Source organism: Arachis stenosperma, chromosome 4 (genome assembly GCF_014773155.1).
Source record: "Arachis stenosperma cultivar V10309 chromosome 4, arast.V10309.gnm1.PFL2, whole genome shotgun sequence".
Lineage (NCBI taxonomy): Eukaryota > Viridiplantae > Streptophyta > Magnoliopsida > Fabales > Fabaceae > Arachis > Arachis stenosperma.
Genome location: NC_080380.1, coordinates 136,396,372 through 136,418,845, shown reverse-complemented (window position 1 = coordinate 136,418,845; position 22,474 = coordinate 136,396,372). Strand labels below are relative to the sequence as shown.

The 22,474-nt window shown below is 34.4% G+C and overlaps 2 protein-coding genes and 1 pseudogene across 2 annotated transcripts; 2 read left to right on the top strand and 1 right to left on the bottom strand.

Annotated features, from left to right (window-relative positions):
- The first annotated feature begins 9,450 nt into the window (after window positions 1–9,450).
- Window positions 9,451–11,429, top strand: LOC130974360 (succinate dehydrogenase assembly factor 2, mitochondrial-like; annotated as a pseudogene).
- Window positions 11,430–11,676: 247 nt separating this feature from the next.
- LOC130974359 (uncharacterized protein At4g14100-like) lies at window positions 11,677–12,645 on the top strand. Its single transcript, XM_057899211.1, has 2 exons — window positions 11,677–12,170; window positions 12,258–12,645. The coding sequence occupies exons 1-2, from the start codon at window positions 11,690–11,692 to the stop codon at window positions 12,434–12,436; spliced, it is 660 nt and encodes a 219-aa protein (XP_057755194.1). The 5' UTR covers window positions 11,677–11,689; the 3' UTR covers window positions 12,437–12,645.
- Window positions 12,646–12,658: 13 nt separating this feature from the next.
- On the bottom strand, window positions 12,659–13,870 carry LOC130974361 (uncharacterized). Its single transcript, XM_057899212.1, has 4 exons — window positions 13,353–13,870; window positions 13,209–13,267; window positions 13,021–13,138; window positions 12,659–12,946 (listed from the first exon to the last, which is right to left on the bottom strand). The coding sequence occupies exons 1-4, from the start codon at window positions 13,598–13,600 to the stop codon at window positions 12,868–12,870; spliced, it is 504 nt and encodes a 167-aa protein (XP_057755195.1). The 5' UTR covers window positions 13,601–13,870; the 3' UTR covers window positions 12,659–12,867.
- Window positions 13,871–22,474: the final 8,604 nt, after the last annotated feature.

Below are 22,474 nucleotides of genomic sequence, written 5' to 3'. Positions count from 1 at the left end.
TGAAAAATAAATTGAGATTTTGAAGATAAAGAATGAGTAGTATGATCCCAAACTAAGAGCAGTGTGATGTCAAAATTGACAGAGTCCAAAGAAGAAGAGAAATAGTGGAAATGAGTGTCAAAATTGAGAAGTAATTTTGTACGGTCAAATTATTCATCAAGAAACATAGAGAATTTGACATTTATGATATTTGTAAAAAATATATTAATTTTGACATTTAATTATGGTGTTAAAAAATAAAGTGTTAAAATAGCTCTCTTTTCTTGTAGTGGAGTTTAAGCTAGAAATATTCATGTTTAAGCAACAACACTCACAGACTTTCTTTAGACAAATTTTGTTCTTCAGTAAGTGATACAAGTTAAAATCTTTACTGACTAGTCAAGATTTTAATTTATCCACAACATAAGTCATGACATTTAACGAGTCAAAAAAATGGCTCTACTTATTACTCCATAAACACACACAACACAACAGACAAAAATTCCTAAATTAAAAAATCAGAATCCTACTTATGGGATAGACAATAATTGGAAATTTGGAATTTTCCTTGCATTGTATTGGAACATCCTCTTCTCTCTTTTTCTCAAATATTTAATATCAAATAAAATAATAAGAAAAGCAATTCTTCAATTTCATTGGGTTGAATTTACCTGAAAAAACACAGCTTTTCCATGGTTGAATTGACTGCAACGAGCCACTTTGGTGCGTGAAAGAGTTGGGACTACAGCCTTGCAAAAATATTTCAAAATTCAAACACCATACACATGTGGATTCACATATAACACCAACAAAAATTGCAAAAACAGTAAATAACATACTTGATCAACCAAAATTCAAACACCATACACATGCACTTGGACAAATAAAAATTTTGGAGAGAGAGATTGAACCATTGAGTGACTGTACCTGATTAAAATTCAAAAATAATGCACCAGCGTTGCTCTCTCGGGAGGCCTGTAGCAACGGCCAAATAGAACGGCTAGCGGCAAGAGTAGATTGACGCGGAAGGGTCGGTAGTGCTGGCTCACGGACTCTGGATGGTGCAACGGCAAGGCGGGGATGCGTCACAGCTACGATGGAGGACGCGTGTCGGAGAGGCGACGAGTGGGAGCTCGGCTGCACGCGAGGTAGGGTGGCCGAAAGGACGCGATGATGGTGAAGCAGACACACGATGCTGGTTGTCTTCCCTGCGCGAACGGCGGATGAGGCGGCAACAACGGAAGCAAGAAGACTATGGTGGAGAAAGGGCGGCGTGGGGGTTTGGGAGAGAGATTAGGGTTTCTAAGTGGAAATGAAAATGAAAGGGTAAATTTTGATTAAATCCTGATTATTCAAATTTTAGTTTTTAAAAAATATAAAAAATAATAATTAATTATTGTTGTCAAAAGTTGGCAGATAACCTCTTGACAACCTATACTTTTCCTTAAAATTTAACAAAAACGCCCAAACATAAAAACACAAATCACATTCAACAAAAATTGACGATCTGACAATTGGAAAAACTTAGTAATGGTAGCAGAGAGCTCTGATGACTTCTCCGGCGAAGATGGGAGAGCTTGATTTGCTAATCTCTTCTCTCACCTTCTCACGCCCAACCCAAAACCCTAATATCTTTCCTCACCTCCTCTGTCATTACTCGTATGGAGACCTTCTTTCGTGATCAACCTCCGCCGTTACCCCCAAACCTATCTTATTCAAAATCCTAGTCAACCTCACCCTATTGTCCTTCTTCGATAGCCACTACTCTAGCCCCTCCACCAGGCCCCTCTTTACTGCTATCTTCGACAACCGGTGCCAACTCAAGATCCTCGAGGTTGGCTTCGGGACATGAATCTTCAGAATTGTAACCGCTGCCATGCTTGATAGCAATGTGACCCTCACAAACATTTTTCACGTAGTTCTGAATATCCGATTCAACATTGACACCACCAAAGAAATTGTAATGTCCACTAATGACGCCATAACTATGAAAACGCTGAGGTGTGGCGTTGATAATGTGGCAATAGGACACTGTTTTGATGTTGTTTCTGCTTTGGATCTGGTTTATCACGACGTGTACAAACTACTCCTTAAAATGATTCATTTGTTGTTGTTAGGGTTTGAGGAGGAGAAAGAGATAGTATTTGTGATAGCTCACATGAGGAAGAAGGAGGTTGACCATGAAAGAAGGTGAGGAAAGAGATTAAGGTTTCGGGTTGGGGTGAGAAGGTGAGAGAAGAGATTAGCGAATCAAGCTTTTCTCTTCGTCGAAAACGTCATTGGAGTTCTCTGTCACCATCATTAAACTTTCGATTGTCGGATTAGTATTTTTTGGTTGAATGTGACATATTGCACTTTTGGATATTTTTGTCAAAGTTTAAAATCTTTCACATATCATTTTGTCAATAACAAAAGTCAAGTACCATCTTATTAACGCTATAATCTTTCGAGTATTGATTTGGGTAGCGTTTGTTTTGAGGTATTCGGATGAAAACTGAGAGATGAGACTCAATATTATGTTTATTGATTCAGAGACTGGTACTAAAATTTCAAATTTCAGTATTTCAGTACCTACAAAAAGTGAGGATACAGGGGATTGAAATTTTTTGGAAAGGAAACTGAAACTTTAATAACATTTTATACCTAAAATACCCTCATTTCAATTAATTAATATTAACTTTATCCTTTGTGCAAATTAAATTAAAACTTCATTCTTATTTTAGTATTTATTTCTCACTTTACACCAAATATAATATTAAAACTTAGAATATATATCCATTTTGGTCCTCAAATAATTTTAAACCAGACATTTTAGTCCCCAACTAAAATTAATTACTCGATTGGTCCCTAACAATTAATTTCGTCAGTCACTTAGGTCCTTGGCTCCGTCAACTCTAACGGAAGACAAAATGGTCCCTGAAAATTCTAACATGGGACAAAATGATCCTTGACAACTCTAACAAGGGACAAAATGATCTCTGACACCTTTATTCGAAAACAACACTGTTCTTCCCTAATTTTTATGATATCTTGCATAACCCTAACATTCATACTCTCTTTTTTCACCTTCATAGTCTTCTTTTCCATCTTTTCCTTCCTCCTCTTTAGCTCCAAGATTAAGCCATGGTGTAATTGTCACACGTGTTGCACCTACCTCAACATGTCATGGACCACACACTTCATAAATCTTTAGCTTCATTCCTTCTTTTCTGGAGTCTTAACAAATGACTTATTGTCTGGATTCATGGGATCCATCGAAGATGACAACTAGTTGAGAGACATAGGCATTAGTTTCCTGAGTATGAATTGATTGAGAACAAGTTGATGATTTTTTTTTAGATAATTACATCTCCACCCAATTCCAAACAAAGTGGGCATAGTTCCAAAAAATAGTAACAAAAACAGAGCAATAACTATAAAGAAAACATAAAAACTAGCATAAAATAGCAAACAGGGAGCAAAAGAATATAATGATTTTACCTCCTCCAAAGACACTTCAAAATGAACCCGATTAGTTATACAACATCAAATCATGATCATTCTCCTTCCAACTTTTACTCTGCAGAATTATTGGCCTTTTTCATAGATCAGTAAATCATGCATCAAAGATCAACTTCATATGTCTTCTTATTCACCTTAGACTTGATATTTGCACTCATAAGTACATCAATTACTCCTATATTGTCGATCTTGATACCATCGATTTGTGCATTCTACAACTTCCTCCTTTAACTTCTCTAATACCAACACTCCATTATTAAAGACAATGTTATTTCTACATTTCCATGTGCACTATATTACAGAAAAAAATAACACCATCCACACTTCCTTCGTATCTTTCCTTATCTTTTCATCCATCCACACCCCAAAGCATTCTTTGGTGGTTCCTGGCCAAAACCAAATCACACTCCAATCCACCAAGATTGATCCCCACAACTTTTATATACGATCACATGAAAAAAACAAGTGATGTACCGTCTCCAATCTATCTTTACATAAGACACAAAAGGATTCCACTTCTAGTACAATCTTAAACTTACATAATCTATCTATAGTATTCAATCTTTCTAAAATTACAAATCACATCAGCAACTCAACCCGTGGAGGATTTTTTTTCTTGTGAACATTAAATTTATAGAGTGTGCATTGTGTAGTTTGAAGTTACAGTGCTAGACTGTTAGTGTTACGCGAGATATGATGGAAATTTGGAGAGAACAGTGTTGTTTCCGAACAAAGGAGATCAGGGACCATTTTGTCCCATGTTAGAGTTGTCAGAGACTATTTTATCCTCCGTTAGAATTAACGGAATAAAGGACCTAAATGACTGACGGAGTTAATTGTTAGGAACCAATCGAATAATTAATTTTAGTTGGGGACTAAAGTATCCAATCTAAAATTCTTTAAGGACCAAAATAGGAGTTAATACTCAAATTGGCCCCTGAAATTTGACCTCCGACTCAATTTAGCCCTCAAGGTTTCAATTGACTCTAATTGTACCCTGAAATTTTGCCTCGAGCCTCAATTTGGCCCTTCCGGCGTTTTCCGTCACCGAAGAGCTGACCTGGCAAATTTGGTAGACACCTGGCACCCTAGCAGTTAGATGATATGGAAAAATATTTGAAGGCTTCAATTTAACCCCTAAAAATTTCAAATAAAACCTAGAAGTTCCAATTTCCCTAAATCGAAGAGTGTCTCCAAGAGGTGAGAAGAATGTTGCGAAGCAGCAACCAAAGCTCAGGTAGCTCTGGTAGAGCTTGTTCGCATAGTGGCCGGGTGAAGAACGCACACGGTGACAGAGGTGGGAAGGTTCCGCATTGGTGCGGTTGTGGGTTGCGTCCTATTCTTCGGTGGTCTGGGACGGATTCCAATCCAGAAAGACCATTTTATGGATGCTCTAACTATAATGTGAGTTTGTTGAATTATTGCATGTTGATTGTGTGTCTTATTTCTCAAATGGTTGTTGATTTTGTAGCTGTTCTTCCTCTCAATTTTTTTTGGATTTTTTGTGTTGTAGACTACCGGTAAGAGATGGTGTGGCTTTTTTAAATGGGCAGATGTTGAAGAAGAAGAAGCCATAGTTGGCAGAAATGAAAGTTCAGTTAGTGAAGACCATTGGAAAATATCTCTGGGATGGAAAATTAGTGCAGTTGAAGCTGAAATTAGAATATTAAAAATGTGGAATATTATGTTGTTTGTGTTTGTTATTATTTTTGGAATTGTGATTGTAGCTTGTGAATTAGGTGTGATGAAATATATGTAACTGTATATCAGTTATTTGAATGAAGCATTGTTATGTATTTAATGAGAAAATAGAAATGGAATTTTATGTTCTCTTTGCTAATGATATATCCTGTAAAAATTCTTTAAAACTGAGATTATATATGAAGCTGCTATGAGTCTGTATATGAAGACAAGATCAGGAGCTGGCTCTAATAACTATATATGTAGTATGTACTTCAATTAGTGAATAAATTTAAGTGTATAGTTCATTTGTGAAAAAGATATAAATAGATGAGATGTTATGACAAAAGAAAATCTAATAGAACCTTGTGTGGTTCTTGCACTTGACATAAGACCCAGAAATAAGTAATTCTTTAAGTAATTCATAGTCATTAATCATTGTCAATATCACAGCATTAGCAACAGCAGTATCTGTATCATACCTTAAATACCCTAGATAACATAGTTTCAAATATCCTAAACCAAAACAGATTACTCTACATAACATAGTAACAAAATATCAAAAAAGCATAGTTTGATCAAATGCTCTCTACAAAATATGTTCTACACAACTTCTAGTCAACATTGCAAAGCAGTTTCTATTTTGTTATTGGTGGTTTGAAGCCTGGGGTGGGGACGAATGTCATAAACTCTGCCAAGCATGCAGCTGTCCCAGAACTTGCTCCTTGCATTGGGTCCACATTGAAAGTTGTTTTCCTCTTAGATTGCAACTTTTGAGGCCTTGTCACCTGTTGTGGAGGTGGAGGTGGGTCTGATGGAGGGACCTAGTAAAATTGTGAACAGAAATAGTGACCAATACAACCCAACAAAAACCAATCAATATATTATCAAATAGTATCAATCAGTTAGATCTACCCAACATTTACTCGTGTATTATAAATCAATATAAACCAGTTAACAATTAATTAAATATTAGAAACCAAACACTACCTGTTCCTGATTTTTCGGCTGTGAGTAAGTGGGTTGGGTGAGTACAATCTCTGAAGCATTTGCATCAGCAATAGCTTGACTTGGTGCTAATGAAGCATTTTCATTAATCTCAGCAGCTTGGGTGTTAGTAGTAGCAGCGTTTGCTGGATCTGTACCCTCTCCAGCCTTAGAACCTTTTTCTTTTGCAACAATAGCCGCTGCTGCATTAATAAGGGCACTAGCAAGGTCATCAGCTTTCCTATGAGCGCAACTCCTCTTTGTATGCCCTCTCGTACCACAGTAAGTACATGTGAATTCTTTGTATTTCCTCTTCAACTTGGTTTCAGTTTTTGACTTCTTAACACTAGATGACTCTTCATCAGCATCCTTCCGTCTTTTTTGGGTTATTGGCCCTGGCTTTCGCTTCATTTTAGGTGCATGAGGCCTATTTTGTTCACTTCTCTCCCAAAGATCTTGTCCGGGTATTGGATTGAGAGAGTGCTTGTAGGTATCTCTATAAGCTTCCATGGTCAGCCAATGATGACAAAAATTCTCAGGATTTCAATTTATCTTGGAGATGGCTGCACATGCATGGACACATGGCATTCCTACAAGGACAGATGTTATGAAACAGTATCCAACAATTTATTTAAATAGAGACTAATCACCAGAGACATAAAACATAGTGAAACAAATAAGAACACCTAAATGAATACAAACCAGTAACTATCTAATCTAAACTATGTTTAATTAAATGAATACAAACCACTCACTATCTAATCCAAACTATGTTTAAGCAATTATTGGCTACCTCAGTACCTGTTATTTGCCAAAACCTACAGGTGCATATGCTCTTTCCCAAGTCAACAGCCATGTTGGTAGGCCAACCATGGATCTCAAATCTTTGATAATCTTCATCTCCACTCCAGATCGGTGTCCATTTTTGAGATTCTTTCTGGATTTTCTGCAATCTACTATGTTGGATTGGTGGGAGCTTACCAACATGGTGGGATAACTTGATCTTGTTTTTTGCAATGGACCGCATCGCAAACATCCGAACCTCCTCTAATAAATTGACAACAACACTAATTTCAATTTGTATCATGCAATCCTTAATCATGAAACATGAAAGAATAAAGCAAGTAAAATCAACAAAAATTGAATATAATTACATATATAATTGTTCCCGTTTAAAAGGAATACTAAAAGTGACCATAAGTGATTAATGGGAGAAACTATTTAAATTAGAACATTAAAAAGAAAAGTTAAAGATACGATATAATTCTCATTTACTCAAACTTCTTCAAATATTTTTTACCAAAAGAGCACATTCTTCCATTTAACAAACTGATATGCAAAGAGTTGAAGTCAACTAATGTTCTTCAATGGTAACAAAATGACATTGGCAGTGGATCCATTAAGTACCAACATAACTTAAATAAAGGAATTATTCTTTTGCTGCATTGAATGATTGCATATAAAGCATAACATATTACAAAAAGAAATTACGGTTTGAAGGAGGATTTACAATAACCAGGTAATCTACAATGAAATTCAGACTCAATTATACAACAGTGCTTGAAATATTATATGTACTCACATCTTTGTAGAATTTTTTATGTAAAACTGAAACCCAATTTCAGATCAGATTGTGTAAGTGGAAGAACCACTCGAATTTTATGAGAGCCTGCCTCTTATGATCACTCGTTCACTCTACAAGTAGGAACAATTGATACTTAACATAGCATAATCATCATAAAGATAAAAAGAATGGTATTTAGAATCACAGAAATGGAAAAGGTATAATTATTCTATAAATTTCTATAATTTCACTAAATTTCAATTAATTTTCTATGGTTTAAAAGTTCGTAATCAAGTTCTTAAATAAAAATTTTCAATTAGATACTTGCAGCTTAAACATTTCTAATTAAGTCCCTGTATTGTACAAATGTTTTAAGAATTGTCCTATATTAACAATTTATGTGTTCTGCTACATTAGATGAAAATATGGAAACAAGCTCCTTTTTTAATGTGATAAAGATCCGTAGAAAACTATGCTAGGATAAGGGAAGAAAGGAATATCTAAAACAAGACGAACATAATGAAAAAAATTAGCATAAACTCTGTTAACGAAACAATAATCAAAAGTTAAATACACTGCAATGACTGGCCAAAATACAAAATCCTCAGTTCATGATTATCACTTAAACATTCATGGTGGTCATTGATGCATACAATGTTTAGTATAGAAAATATTTTATTTTTACAAGAAATTATCCAATCAACAATTAAATTAAAATGTGATATGAAGGAGTATAATTGTTATTTTAAAATGGAATATGAAGAATTAAAGACTGCTCAAACGGATAAAGAATTGAACGCTTCGGTTGATCACAGTCACACACATGCAAAAAAATTAAACCCTAACATACAGAAATTCTATCATCATCAACAACCATAATCAACCACATTCTCCCAAAGTTTCACTGATCAAGTAGGGTGAAAAAATGAAAAACACCACACAACCAACATTTTCATAAAAACAGAGCACCATAGTTGAGAGCATCGATTTTGTTACTAACCTGTTTTTCAAAAGATGACTCCCAGGTAATTAATCTTCACAATGGGGGTAGAAAGAAGTAAGAAAAGCTTCAAAGCTCCATTACTGTGACATCCATGGTGCTTCTCTAACGGGAAGGAAAACGAGAGGAAGTGGAAGAAGAGAAAGGGTCAACTGAGTCTCACCTTTGGAGTGGTTAGTGTTTGGATTTTCATTTAACCCCTTCCTAAGGGATACGACGTCGTTTCTAACAATTTCGGCGCCAACAGTAAAACGGCGTCGTTTTGAGACTGCCAGGTGTCATTTAAATTTGCCAGGTCAACTCTCCGGTGACGAAAAACGCCTGAAGGGCCAAATTGAGATTCGATGCAAAATTTCAAGGTACATTTAGAGTCAATTGAAACTTTGAGGGCTAAATTGAGTCAGAAATCAAATTTCAGGGGCCAATTTGAATATTAACTCACCAAAATAGGTATATACTCTAAAACTTATTTCAATATCTATTTTTCCGCGTCTATTTCTTGGTCGCTGTCTCATTTTCAAACGCGACCTCCCTAAAAGTGTTTAGTGTTTATCTCATTAAAAAATAAAACCGATGACTCAAACCGGGTTATATAACCCGAACCGGGTCATATAACCCGAACCCGGTCACGTTTAATTAGGAAAAAAAAAAAAAAAACTCGAAAACGGCGTGTTTGAAGGAAAAACTCCCCACCCCGGCACATCCCCGAATGCGCTAATCTGATCCATGATCACGCAGCCCTCAATCCCTCAACCGCTCAACGTGACCCTTCTCTGGAGTCTCTTTCTCGTCACTCTGACTCAAGCTCAAGCTCTCTCACGGCTGCTGTCACACTCAACCTCTCTCGTCTCCGTCTCGCTCACGCCCTCACTCTCTCGCACTCAACCTCGGGTGGTGGTCGTTGTCGTCTTATTGCTTCGGACGTCAGTTGGTCCCTGGGCAGGTGATCTTCCTTCGGCCCTGTTCTTTTTCAATTTCATTGCTGTAAATCATCACTACACCTTGAATTTGTTGCTGAAAATATCACCGAGCTCATTTTTTTTCTGAAAATAATCACTTGTTGCCGATTATCAGCACTGATAGTTGAATTTGTTGCTGTCTTGCTGAAATAATGATTTAGCTAAATTTTTTGTTGCTGTAAATCATATTTGTAGGTAAAGTATTTGTTGCTGGAAATTATCATGGTTGAATTTGTTGTTGAAAATTATCAATAAACTGAATTTGTTGCTGAACATATCACTGAGCTAATTTTTTGGCTGCTGGGAAACATGGCTGAGTTGAATTTGTTGCTGAATATTATAACTGAACCTTGAATTTGTTGCTGTCTTGCTTAAATAATCACTTAGCTAAATCTTGTGTTGCTGATAACTATGGGTAGTACTGTAGCAGAAGAGGAAGGCAAAGTGCAAACCGTTACAAATACAACTAAAACACAATTCATTAGTTCCAATTTTCCGAATCAAATGGGTTCTCTGAGACGAGGCTTAATCAACCTCCAGAGATTCCTCACTTCATCTAATCCCACCGCATCTCCTCTTCCTCGCTATTCTCTTCCTTCTCCTTTCAGCTCCCTCCCTGTCAATCCTTTCTCCCTTCATATCGATTTATCTGATGAAGAAAGCAAAAGGCGCTTGTTTAACAGGTTCCCCTTCCCCCTCTTTCTATTCTTCTCTTTTAGCTGTTCCTCTGTTGATTTTGTTCTTTCTTTCCGAATAGGCTAATTTATAGAAGCAAACAACGAGGGCTCTTGGAACTCGACTTGGTTCTCGGCAAATGGGTGGAGGACAATATTCACTCGTTGGATGAAAGTCGTGTTCGAGCTCTCGCGTTCACGTGCTCGACTCGGTATTCCCCCCCCCCCCCCCCCTCTTTCGTTATTCTTTCTGCTCGCTTTTACATCCACCGCCATTAATAGTTTCCTTCACTCTAGTATTGATTGGTCGTAAAGATTTCCTAGGATCATCTCAATTCCACTTTGATCCATTGTACAATTGCACAAGTATGTTATCTTCTAATTTCATTGGTACACCTAAACTCCATCGTTATGGAATGGAACTCTTTGGTTTACACCAACTTGATTGTAATTATTTTGGGGGGAATTTTGGGTGATAGGGTCAGGAATTTTGAAGTTGGCACGCCTATCCATTAAAATTGTATATAAGTGTGTGTTTTGATAGGGTCAGGAATTTGTTACTTTGCAATCTCTGATCTGATGGAAAATAAATAAATGGAGAGCTGTTAGGCTAGCTTGGTTATAAATTTCTTTGCTCGAGTCATGACACTTCAAAATCCTTCTTCTGTTCTGTAGGAGAATCCAGACCTATGGAATTGGCTATCTGGACAGGAGAAACCCCCAGAATCACTTAGCAGGAATCCAGTGAGTTTCATTTCATTATTTAATTGATGGAGTTCCAAGTTACTTATTCGATTTGATTTTTGCTTTTCCTGTGGGTAAAGTTCACGTTTGAGTTATCTATTGCTTAGGTTTTTGCTGCAGTGCATGAAAGAGTTATGAAGAACCTTGAGAGCCATTCTGCCCCAGAAACAAGAGCAACACCTGGCCAACCATGGGTAAGGGGTTGGGATGATATCAAGAAAGGTCGGGACTGTCCCATTGCTGGCAATCAGTAGCTTGAGAACTCAAGATCTTGTCATTTGTAACAATGAAACAAAATGCATTTTTCACCATTTTTGTTATTATAAAATAAGTGATGGGTAACTGAGTAACTGCAACTCAAAGGTTAGTATTAGCAAGTGGATATCAGCACAAAGGGAGAAAAAATAAAACTAGAACTAGAAGATTTGGACTTTTTGGACTAAACCATTATTTTAGTTCCCAAAAAGATTCAGGTTCCGATAGAAGATCAGGAAGAAATACTAGACTTCTTGTGGACCCGAATTTTGCACGTGTCTTATATATCTCAAGTGTAGTAATCGATTCTTGACGTCTTGTTCTGACACTCACACAATCCACGTGAATGGCCTCTGCAACTGCATTAGACCCCGTTTCTGTGTTTCTGCTACTTCTTCCTCTGTTTCTTCAGCTGTCGCCGTTAATGGCAGAGGAGCCAGTTCCATGTCCAGCAACATGGCCTGATCAATTCCACTCGGTGCTCTTCATCAACAGAAGCAGTTCCCTGCAGAAGGTAGACTTATGGTACGACTGGCCCAACGGCCGCAACTTCAACATCATCCAGCACCAGTTGGGTGTCCTCTCCTACGACCTCGAATGGGACAACGGCACCTCCTTCTACTACACCCTCCACCCATTCAACACCACCTGCAAGGTGGTACATTTCGATGTTGGCATTCTCCGCCCCAACTGGCTTGACGGCGCTACCTTTCTTGGTCATAAGAATGTTGACAATTTCCTCTGCAATGTTTGGGAGAAGGCTGATTTCATCACCTACTACGAGGATGTACTTACTCAAAGACCTGTTATGTGGGTCTTCTCCTCTGGTTGGTTTCTTCTTCGGTATACTTCTTCAATTATAATATCATTATATGTTATTTGTAATGAATGCTGTTTCATTTGGTCGATTCCAGGAATGGTTGCTCATGTGATGACATTTGAGGTCGGTGCGGTGCTCGAGGATGCCAATTGGCAGGCACCTGTGTATTGTTTTAGTGAGACAGATACCGGCAGCTCACTCTTAGAATCATCTATTGATGTTGTTTCTCATGGGACATTGATCAGAGGGATACCCCATACTGCTTATGCTTAGGGGTTGTTAAATTTCCATTAAATGTATGCTGTATTCCAAAATAAAAACATGTTGCTATTTGCTTCGTTGAGTTGAAGCTATTTTTATCAATGTTGTTTAGTCCTTTATGAACTTCGTGTATCTGTTACTGAAGCTGATACCATAGCTTCATTGCATGTCATTTGAAGAATGTTACTGTATAAATAAGAAATTCTTGGCATCAAATCTTAGAAAACTCAACCATGTTGAAAATGTGAATATAGTTTATTCTTTTTAAAAACGTGAATTGAGAGAGTGAAATCAACTCTTCCACCTTGATTAGGCAGGGTTTATAAACATGACCAATAATGTTCTCCTGTATGAATGAAACATAAGGTACAAAAAGAAAGAAAGAAAAGAAGACAAGAGTAACACGTTAAACTCCAGATTTCAGAGGTAATGGGGAGTGCAACCTAGTACTGGGTGTTGAGGTAGAAATACAATCCAACAAGCGCTGCAATTCCCACCAAAATTGCAATAGGAAGTGCCTTCCTGTGAAGAAACAAAAATGAAATCCAACCATTTTTCTTGCATATGCTTGGAAAAGAAAAAGATGGAGGACTTACCCAACCGCTTCATCCCTCTGGAGCTCGGCCTTTCTTGCCTTTCTAACTGATGTATCATTTGCACCTCTTGTGACAGCAGGTGCATAAGGCTTAAATCTTCTCTTTGGAGCTCCACAAACTGCAAAGTACACCCTTTCTTATTGTAATAAAGTATTTGATGAAATTAAGCACAAGAAAAAAAGAATTACCGGGGCAGAAGTAGTTATCAGGCAACTTGTCAAAGGGAGTTCTATCGTTATATATATACCTGCAACATATGAATCACCATGAATAATTTCCAAGTTGAAACAACAAGTGTATCATATCATCATATCATGAGAATGAGATAAGACCCGCAATCTCGGCAGATATAGGCTTGCTTGGAGGCCACACGCATGGAAATCCTTGGTGCTGCTGATGTAAGGTGTTTCTGGTTGGGATGATGCAACAGGTTCAGTGAGCCTGAGAAGAACCATGACTTGGGACCCAGAGCCATCGGCTTCAATTTCAAGGTTGGTCGTAATCCACCACCACCATTTACTGAACAAGGGCCACACTTTGCGGCGGTGTTAAGGCCACTTGCTGTGGCTGCCTGTGCCATTTTTGCTACTTTCTTACTTTGCTGTTCTTCTTTGTCTCTCTCTCTCTCTCAAGAAGATGAAGAAGAAGATAAGAGAATGGTTTTGTGTGGAAAGAAAGGAGGGTGTGTGTGCAAATCTGTAATTGACATGTGTGTCCCTGTTCCTACGTGGAAAGTGTGCCACTTTTACTTCACACCACACACACGCTCTCTCATAAGGACAAGTGGACACTATCCTTGCCTTGTAAGACCTAGGTCTCGAAATTTTGCATATCCCATCACACAAATAAATTGGTGAGTTTTAGGAAGTGCCTGTCACAATGAGGCGCAGCATTAGCCTGTCCTCTCTGGCAGAGGTTGCTGCTTTGTTAGCGGGTCTTCTTTAAAATTTCATTTTGACCCTATCTAATGTTAAATATCATGTTGTAGTCTTTCAAGTGAGATGAATTTCATTTCTTCCCCTTTTTTGTGTTGATGGGCCCATTCATTCCATGCATTGCTTTTGAAGCTGAGAACAAACAAACCAAAAAGACAAGGATGATAAAAGGTCCACACAGTTAATTAAGTGACGGGCCAAAACATTGCTTGAATGCTGGTTAAGTTATAAATAAAACAAGCATTGAGACTTAGACTAAAAAACCCACACCCATGAAAGGATGAATACCATCGTTTGTTGGATCCGAGTCAATCATCGCCGCTGCTCCCTGCTCTTCGGAGAGATATAGATGGTTGTTCCGGCCTCGCTCGGCTTGCACCGCCGCCGCCGCTCACTCGGCTTGCACCCCTATTCGCTGCGCTGCGTTGCGCGTCTTCGATTCCTGCAACTTCGGAGGTCCGTCATCGCTAGCCCGGAGGAGGGCCATGGTTTTGTTGATGAATCAAAAACCTCTACCCAGTAGCCAAACTTCACGCTCGGAGATCTACCTCGCTGCCGGAGGAGCACGGCGAACCAGAGCGGGGAGCTAGTACAATCAATTTTTTGGTATACAACAACGGCAAAGTTCATTCACAAAAATTGCCCTTCAGAAAATAACAGGCCCACGACATATTTAGATCTACAAGCCTAGATATTAATCACCAAAAAAATGTCCAGATAATAAGACTTTTCATTTTGTGAAATAATGATTTGAAAAAAAAAAACTGTAAATTAATCATTCAATTACAAACATAAGCAAATTATTATTAGATTAATAGTCATAATTAAATTGTTAAAATTAAAATTTTAATTTTTTTTATATTCATTTAAATAAAAAAATCCTCATAAAAGATACATACAAGTAATTAAATGATATGAAATCACTAAAATAGAATGTAAAAATGTCTTTGTTCATCCAAATTACTATATTATATTAGGTGTTATAGGCTTATAGCTTTATTCTAAAATGCATATTTCTCTAGTTATTCATTAAAAATTTGAAAAAAAATATGTTTGTAGATTAGTATTAGTTATTTAGTTTTACTTTATGATTATGATATTATGATTCTGCTAATAAATTTTTTTTGTGAAAGTCATTCTAACTTAATAAGACTGTAAAAATTTCCCACTTGATAATCCTTTATAATAATAATAGAAATGCATCTTATTTTTATTTTCAATTTTGAGGGCTGAAATAACAGTTGTTTTTTTTTTTTTTGTCTAGAACCATTGTTTATAATCGTTGGTCTTTTTTCAAGTAACAATAACGATGTGGTCCTTATTTTCTGAAACTTACATCAAAAGCCCAAATTTCATTCCTCCAAAAACCTATTCCATGAAAAACAAATTTTAGCATATATAATTTGGATAATTATGAATTGTCCCCCAAACATGGGTAACAGTAACAATTTCACTAGAAACGTAGACTCTCCTTTGACGGTGAACTCATACGTCTTCACAGGTATGAATAAAGCGAGCCATGCGTTACAATCTCCACGTGACAGCAAACCCAAAAGGACAAGGCTAATGCTGCGCCTCATTAGTCGAGGCTCAGGCTAAAACTCACCCAAATAAATTAAGCAAAAATTGTTTCTTCCTTTTGCCGTTAATTTTTGTTTGTAGGAGGATTTCTTAGGAATGGGGCTTCTTCTTCAGTTTTCTGGTGAGATACTAAAAAATATAAGTACTAAAACATCTCTGTTTCAATATTTTTTGGGTGGGCACAAGTTTAATGCTGTAGCATGATCAATTTAGGAGCTGATGTTGTTTTTTTTCCAATGATTGGCAATGCTATAATTTCCTATTACTATTAACTATATTGAGTAACTTCAGAATTGATGGATTGGGTGTGCTGACTCTTACTTGTTTTCTGTAAAATGGTCTGCATTTAACAATAGTAAGGTATGCATTGAAATTACTTCGATTAGTTGAAGAAGAATTTCACTAGAAGGGCATGCCATAGACAGAATCTTGTCTTGTGTAGTTCTCTTCTAGTTATTATTCTAGTTACACATTACACTGGGAAAGTTGTAAATTTTTGTTTACTTTAGAGGACTTCTTTATGATGTTGGAAATGACCCTGAAGGTGGATACTACGCAAGGTACTTCTTTTACAAGTTGACATGAGGAGTATTTGCATTCATTTATTTTCATCTTGTGAAGAATGAATGGCTTTAAGGACAAGCCACTATTTGACATTTCCACTGAGACTCACATCCATCCCACCAGAAGTTATACTTAGGAAACAAATATTGCTTGCTAACCCTTCAGTGAAGCAAGAATGCCCTCTTGAAACCAGGACTGCGGGACCTGTGGGTGACTTTAAACCTTGGTAGCAATTGTAACAGTTTTCTGAGGTTCAGAGGATATTCTCCCAAATCGAGATGTATTTTCTTTTCTTTTATGCGGAGGACAAGGATAGTGATCAAGCCACAAACACATTGACGTTAACGGAGGAGAGATCGATACCGATTATGTTGCAGAGGACAAGGATAATGATCAAACTACAAACGCATTGCATAGAGTGGTGAGGAGAGGTGGGTGTGGTGGGGAGTGGCAAATAAATGGTGATGGAAATAGATTGCATAGTGTGGTGGGAAGGGAATGAAGTTTCGGTGGGGAAGGGGCATGAGATTTGGAGCTCTAAGTAAAACTGGAGCAGGAAGATTTCATGTGTTAGCTTGTAGGAACTCAAGTTGAAGAAGCCGAAAATTTAGAGAAGGTGACACACCAGAGTCAAAGTATTAAATTAAAGGGCGGAGTAACAGTGAAGAAAAAATGTGATTAAGATGTGGTAAGAAGATGTGAAAATTTAGAGAAGATATGGGTGTGTTTGTGAAACACGTTGGAGAGGATAAAAGTGCGTTTCAACGTTTTGAACGTTGTTCTTTGATATTTGGCAACTTTTTTTCTCTGAACGCCAACATGATTCTGCATCTCAAAAGTTCATTCACTAGAAGCAAAAAATTGTAGCTTATGCGTTTACTCAATTTATGTTTAGGTTTGTTGTTAATTATTATTGTTTTTTCATAATTTTTTCTAAATAAATACTGAAAATATTAAAATAATTATTCTAATTTTTGTGCATTGTTTACTATTTTAATTTTTTATAATATGTATTATTATTTCTATTAGAAATGATAAATTAAATAAAAAATAAATTATAAAAAATAATAAAAATATAACTTATAAAAAATTAAAATTTAAAATAATAATAAAAATAAAATTATTAAGAGTACTTAAAAAAATTACTAAAATATATTATTTTATATATTATTTTTAATTTAATAAATAAATATTAATTTTTACTATAAAAAAATACTTAAAAATTGTCAATTTTTATATGTTATTTTTAATTTCATAAATAAATATTAATTTTTATTATAATAATAAAAAATTATAATATACTAAAATAGAGTATTATAGAAAAATATTATATAAAAAATACTAAAAACTATAAAAAAAGATTAAATATACTTAAAAAATAATATTATAATTTAATATTATATTTTTTTAGTAATTAATAATTAATTATTTATCTAGAAGTGATTTTAACTAATATTATCCAAACAATATTTATTTTATTAAAATCAATTTTAGTAAAAATTGTCAAACATAAAACATATTAGCACAAACTCACTTCTACCCAAAATCAATTTTATAAAATCACTTTCATTCAAATTTCAGTTTACCCAACGTAAATTCAAACACACATAATAGTGGAGTTGAAGTTGAAAATAAAGGACAGTGACAATTTGAATATTTTATTAAAACGTCAACAAAAGTTTAGGATTTAGTCTTTTTATTAACTTTTTACAGGTATAACTTTAATCTTCTTTTTTTATGGATACTTTTAAAAAATCACAAAAAAAATTACTTAGCAAAAAATATTAGATTTTAAAAATAATAATATCTCTTTTTTTACGGCATTTTTTGAAAATATATATTTATTATTGAATATTTTTGTAGTATTTTTAAATTATTTAAATACATTTTTGTTGATAGTAAAATTCAGATGCATTTTTGTCAGCTTTTGAATATTTCAGAGACGTTTTTGGTGGTTAGCCCAAATTTCATTTAATAGAAGGATAAAGTATCATTTTTATCCCAGTCCTATTTGTGTCTCTAACATTTAAATCGTCTTATTTGTATTCCTAACGTTTGTGGAAGTGATTCAATGTTATCCTGTCGTCAATTACACATCATGAGCTTTAGTTTGAATTTTAAAAATTTCTTCTTGAAGTTAGAATACAAATGTTTGGGACAGAATCGATAATCTACTCCGAAAAATAGCTCATCAAAAGTTGAAACTAATCCCTATAACATTTATATAATTCACTTTTCTAGGAACATAATTGAGCCTAAACCGGTACAATATTAAAATCGAATGCATCTAAGTGAGACCTACTTGAATATGAATATATTCAAGTGAAAATAATTAAAAAATACAATATAATTTGTTTGTATAATTAATAATAGAATAACATTAAATTACTTTTATAAAATTTAAAAACACAAATACGATGATTTAAATATTAAAGACACAAATAAAAGTTATACCAAATATTAAAAATAAAAATAATATTTTACTCTTTAATACAAAGATTAGTCCGTGTTTCATCTCACTCTCACCAATGTCTATGTTATCACGCCAACCATGCGAATTGTGCTTTCCTCCAACACATTCACTTTTTCCCCTATTATCTATGGGCTCTATAATCATCAAACCATCACATGACCCTTGCCGAAACTGACACTTAGAGCCTTAGAGGTGTACAAAGTCGGGTAAAGTTGAGTTAGTTTTAATTTGGGTTCAACTCTAAATATTAATTGGGTTTATTTTTAGATTATTATCCATCTTTAAATTTAGTAAAATCATATCAAATTAATTTTTAAGATTGTGTTTATTTATAAAGACAGGACATTGAGATAGGGATATTGAGATACACGATCGTATTTGATAGAAGAGACATGAACAGAGACAATGTGTTTAGAGACACTGAATTAGTGTATTTTATGTCCATCCTAACAGAAATGATACAAAAATATTAATAAGAGACACAACTTATTTTTTATTTTTTTCATTATTCTTGTTAATTTTTCATAATTATATTTTTTATTATCATATTTTTTATATCAAATTTTTTGAATGAAAAAAATAAGAATAAATTAAATTTTTATAATTTATTCTAGCTTGTCACTAAATAAAATACATGAACACAAAATTTTATGTTTCTGTTCATCTCTTATCCTATTTTTAGTGTCTTTATTCTGTTCTATTTTCAAAAACAAACGCAACCTAAAATATTTGGATTTTAACTAAGTCTTTGGACTAGGCGGGACTATATACACCCCTACTGACACTGACAAAACCCAACACAAGAAAATTTCTGCTTCATTCTGCAAAAGAAAAGTCACACGTGTCAAAAAGAGATTAAACGAAAAGAATCCATGTAAATGCATACAAATATACAGTTATTTTACTTTTTTTTTCACCAAAAACATTTTAGGTTAACATTACTTAAATATGTGAGATTATTTTGTTTAGAAAACAAATATCAAAGAAAACAAAATGGACAAAATGAAGGGCCCTTTTAATTCTTTTATTTATTTGTTTTTTTTTTTGATGAAAGTACAATAATTCTAATTTAACAACAGAGTCGTGCTATTTTAAGAAGGCTTGAAATAAGAGTTACTTTTCAGAAACTATAATCTCTGTGCAAACGCATATTGTATGTTGCCATATAATAATAAGAAAATTTTATGCATGCTTTTGAGACTTAAATTTGAGTTCAACCATCTCCTTAACACTCTCTCTATATATACTTTCATATTATGTTAGTGTAAACAAATTTTTTCAATTTCATATACAGCAATAGTAATAGTAATGGCTCTAATAATTTTTGCTAGAACTTATTTCATTCTATGGGTAGTTACTATAATTATGTTGCCATTATTAGGCAACTCTAGTACATATTATGTGAGGGTCCAAAATGCTTTGGAAGGCAATAAGGATCTAATGGTTCATTGCAAATCAAGAGATGATGATATTGGGAAGCAATATCTCAAGCCTCATCAGTGTTTTCAGTTCCACTTTAAACCTAATTTTTGGAGCTCCACACTTTTCTTTTGTAGCTTTAATTGGCAAGGTGATCGCCATTGGTTTGATATATTCATACTTGAAAGGGAGTATAGTGATTGTAAGAGCAATGTTTGTGCTTGGCAAGTAAAACAAAATGGACCATGTTTATATGATCATAAAACTAATTCCTACACTAATTGTTATAAGTGGAATGATCAAACAATTCGTCGTTGATTATTATGTATTAATCTTTATGTAATATTATTATATGTTCTTCTACTAATTTCTTATATTATTGGAATAATTATATTTTATGTCATTTTGTGTAGCATAATATTGTAATTTCATTAATTTCAAAATAAATATTTTGTTTCACTTTTAGTGCATGTATATATAATTTGGTGAATTCGATGGAAGAGAGGAAGGCAAGCATTGAAGCAAATACGAGAAGAGATAAGAGAGGGTATTCATTGTAAAAGAGATAGGGATTTATCTGATCTTTAAAATTTGACGATTTTGTTTTTTGCGAATAGCCAAAAGAAGCAATTTAAAAATTAAAGAGCAATACCCCAAATTCGTTTTCAAAAAATTTTTAGTTAAATATTTTAATCTTTAATAAATTTCACATACTAAATCAATTTCTAACATTTTATTTTATTAGACAAATTAATATTCATATTAAATTTTGATAAAAAATTTAAACAAATCAGTATATATTATTTATATTGTTATTTTTTGTCATTAATGCATAAAAACAGTACAACTAACATAAGGAAGACCGGAAGAGAACGAATCAAGATTTAATTTTTTTTAAAATAAAAAAATTAATAAAGTAATAAAATAAAGAGCTAATCACTTTTAAATTAAAATAATAGAATAAATATGTTATAAAAATTATAAATTTAATAATAACTTTTTTATTTTGTCATTTTACCAAAATTTTTATTTTAAAGGAGCTAAATTCCTCTTCTGTTAGACATTTCGAGCTGAAAACAATTGTTAATTCACAATATATGATCAACACAGCAATGATAAATTTTATGTAGATTGTCATTGGTCTATACATATTTTTGGGCTCTGTACGGATTTTGAATATCAACCACCAAGACCTCGTTGCCTACATTCGGATCCATACATATGTTTTTGAATAGAATAGGAAAAGTATGTGGAACTAAAAGGGGATCAGCCAAAAAATAAACAAAATCATATTTTGTTTAATTAATTTAATTTTATTTAATTTTCAATTTTTGTTATTAATTGCCGTATTCAACCAAATCACTCCTTGACTTTCAAAAAACCATAAACCTATCCTAAGATCACAGAACACCTCATCAAAGCGGTTTCAAAATTCAGCTTTCCTTTGGTCAAATCTGAATCATCTTTCTTTTCCATTTGGTGGCGCAATTCATCGTTAATCACTGACGGCGCCGATTAGAACTTTCCATCGCGGCGACTACGGTGCCAACCTCATCAAGTCAAACAATCAAAGATAAGGCTACGAGATCATTACCGGAACAGAGCATCTTCCATGGCCTTTTTTCACCCACCGAAGAAGGATCAATTACTACATTCACCAATCTAACACTAGGCGATGAACAATTTAATGTGAATGAATTAGACATTCAAGAACAAGTAGGGTGCAAGGTATGTTTCATAAGTTTCTCATTGTTTGTTTTAAATTTTGTAATAACGTGGTATTTGAAGCACCCTTATTCATGTTAATTTGAATTTTTTTTACTTCAAAAACTATATCGGTTTGGAGAATTCTGGCACATTTATATATTGAGTTGAGCAAAAAATAATTGCTAAACACTTACCCATCATGTGTGAATTATTAGAATTACCATCATTAAAGTATGCTTGACTCCCATATTTTGTGATGCAATTTTCTTTGATGCTTTTTATACGACTCAGTAAATATATAGTAAGGAATGTTCTTAACTTGACAAATGCCTTTTTTCTGGTTTTTTTAATTGTAGTTCGACAAAATTACCGATGTCGTTGTGACTAGAAAGGATGAGCTGGACGATGGAGGCCAGGTTTGAATGTGCTACCTAGATGTTTCTAGTTCATGCTAATAAGATGTTTCTTAAGCGACATTGGACTTTTCACTATGTTAATTTTGTATTATTGATTAAGAACAGATAATGTCCTCTTTCTTAATGGTATGTATTTCTTGGCAAGGTTTTTATGAGATGGGAATATGCTTTGATTTCACACTTCACTTACTTCGTAAGGGTAGGATATACCAACTCGGCACATGCCTTCAATTATAGTATAACTCTATTAGTGAGTGCTTTATGATTCCTCAAATATTATTAGACCATATAATGACATATGATGAAAAAAGTAGATTGATGATTGTACACTTCCATAATGTATAAGATATTACTTCTAG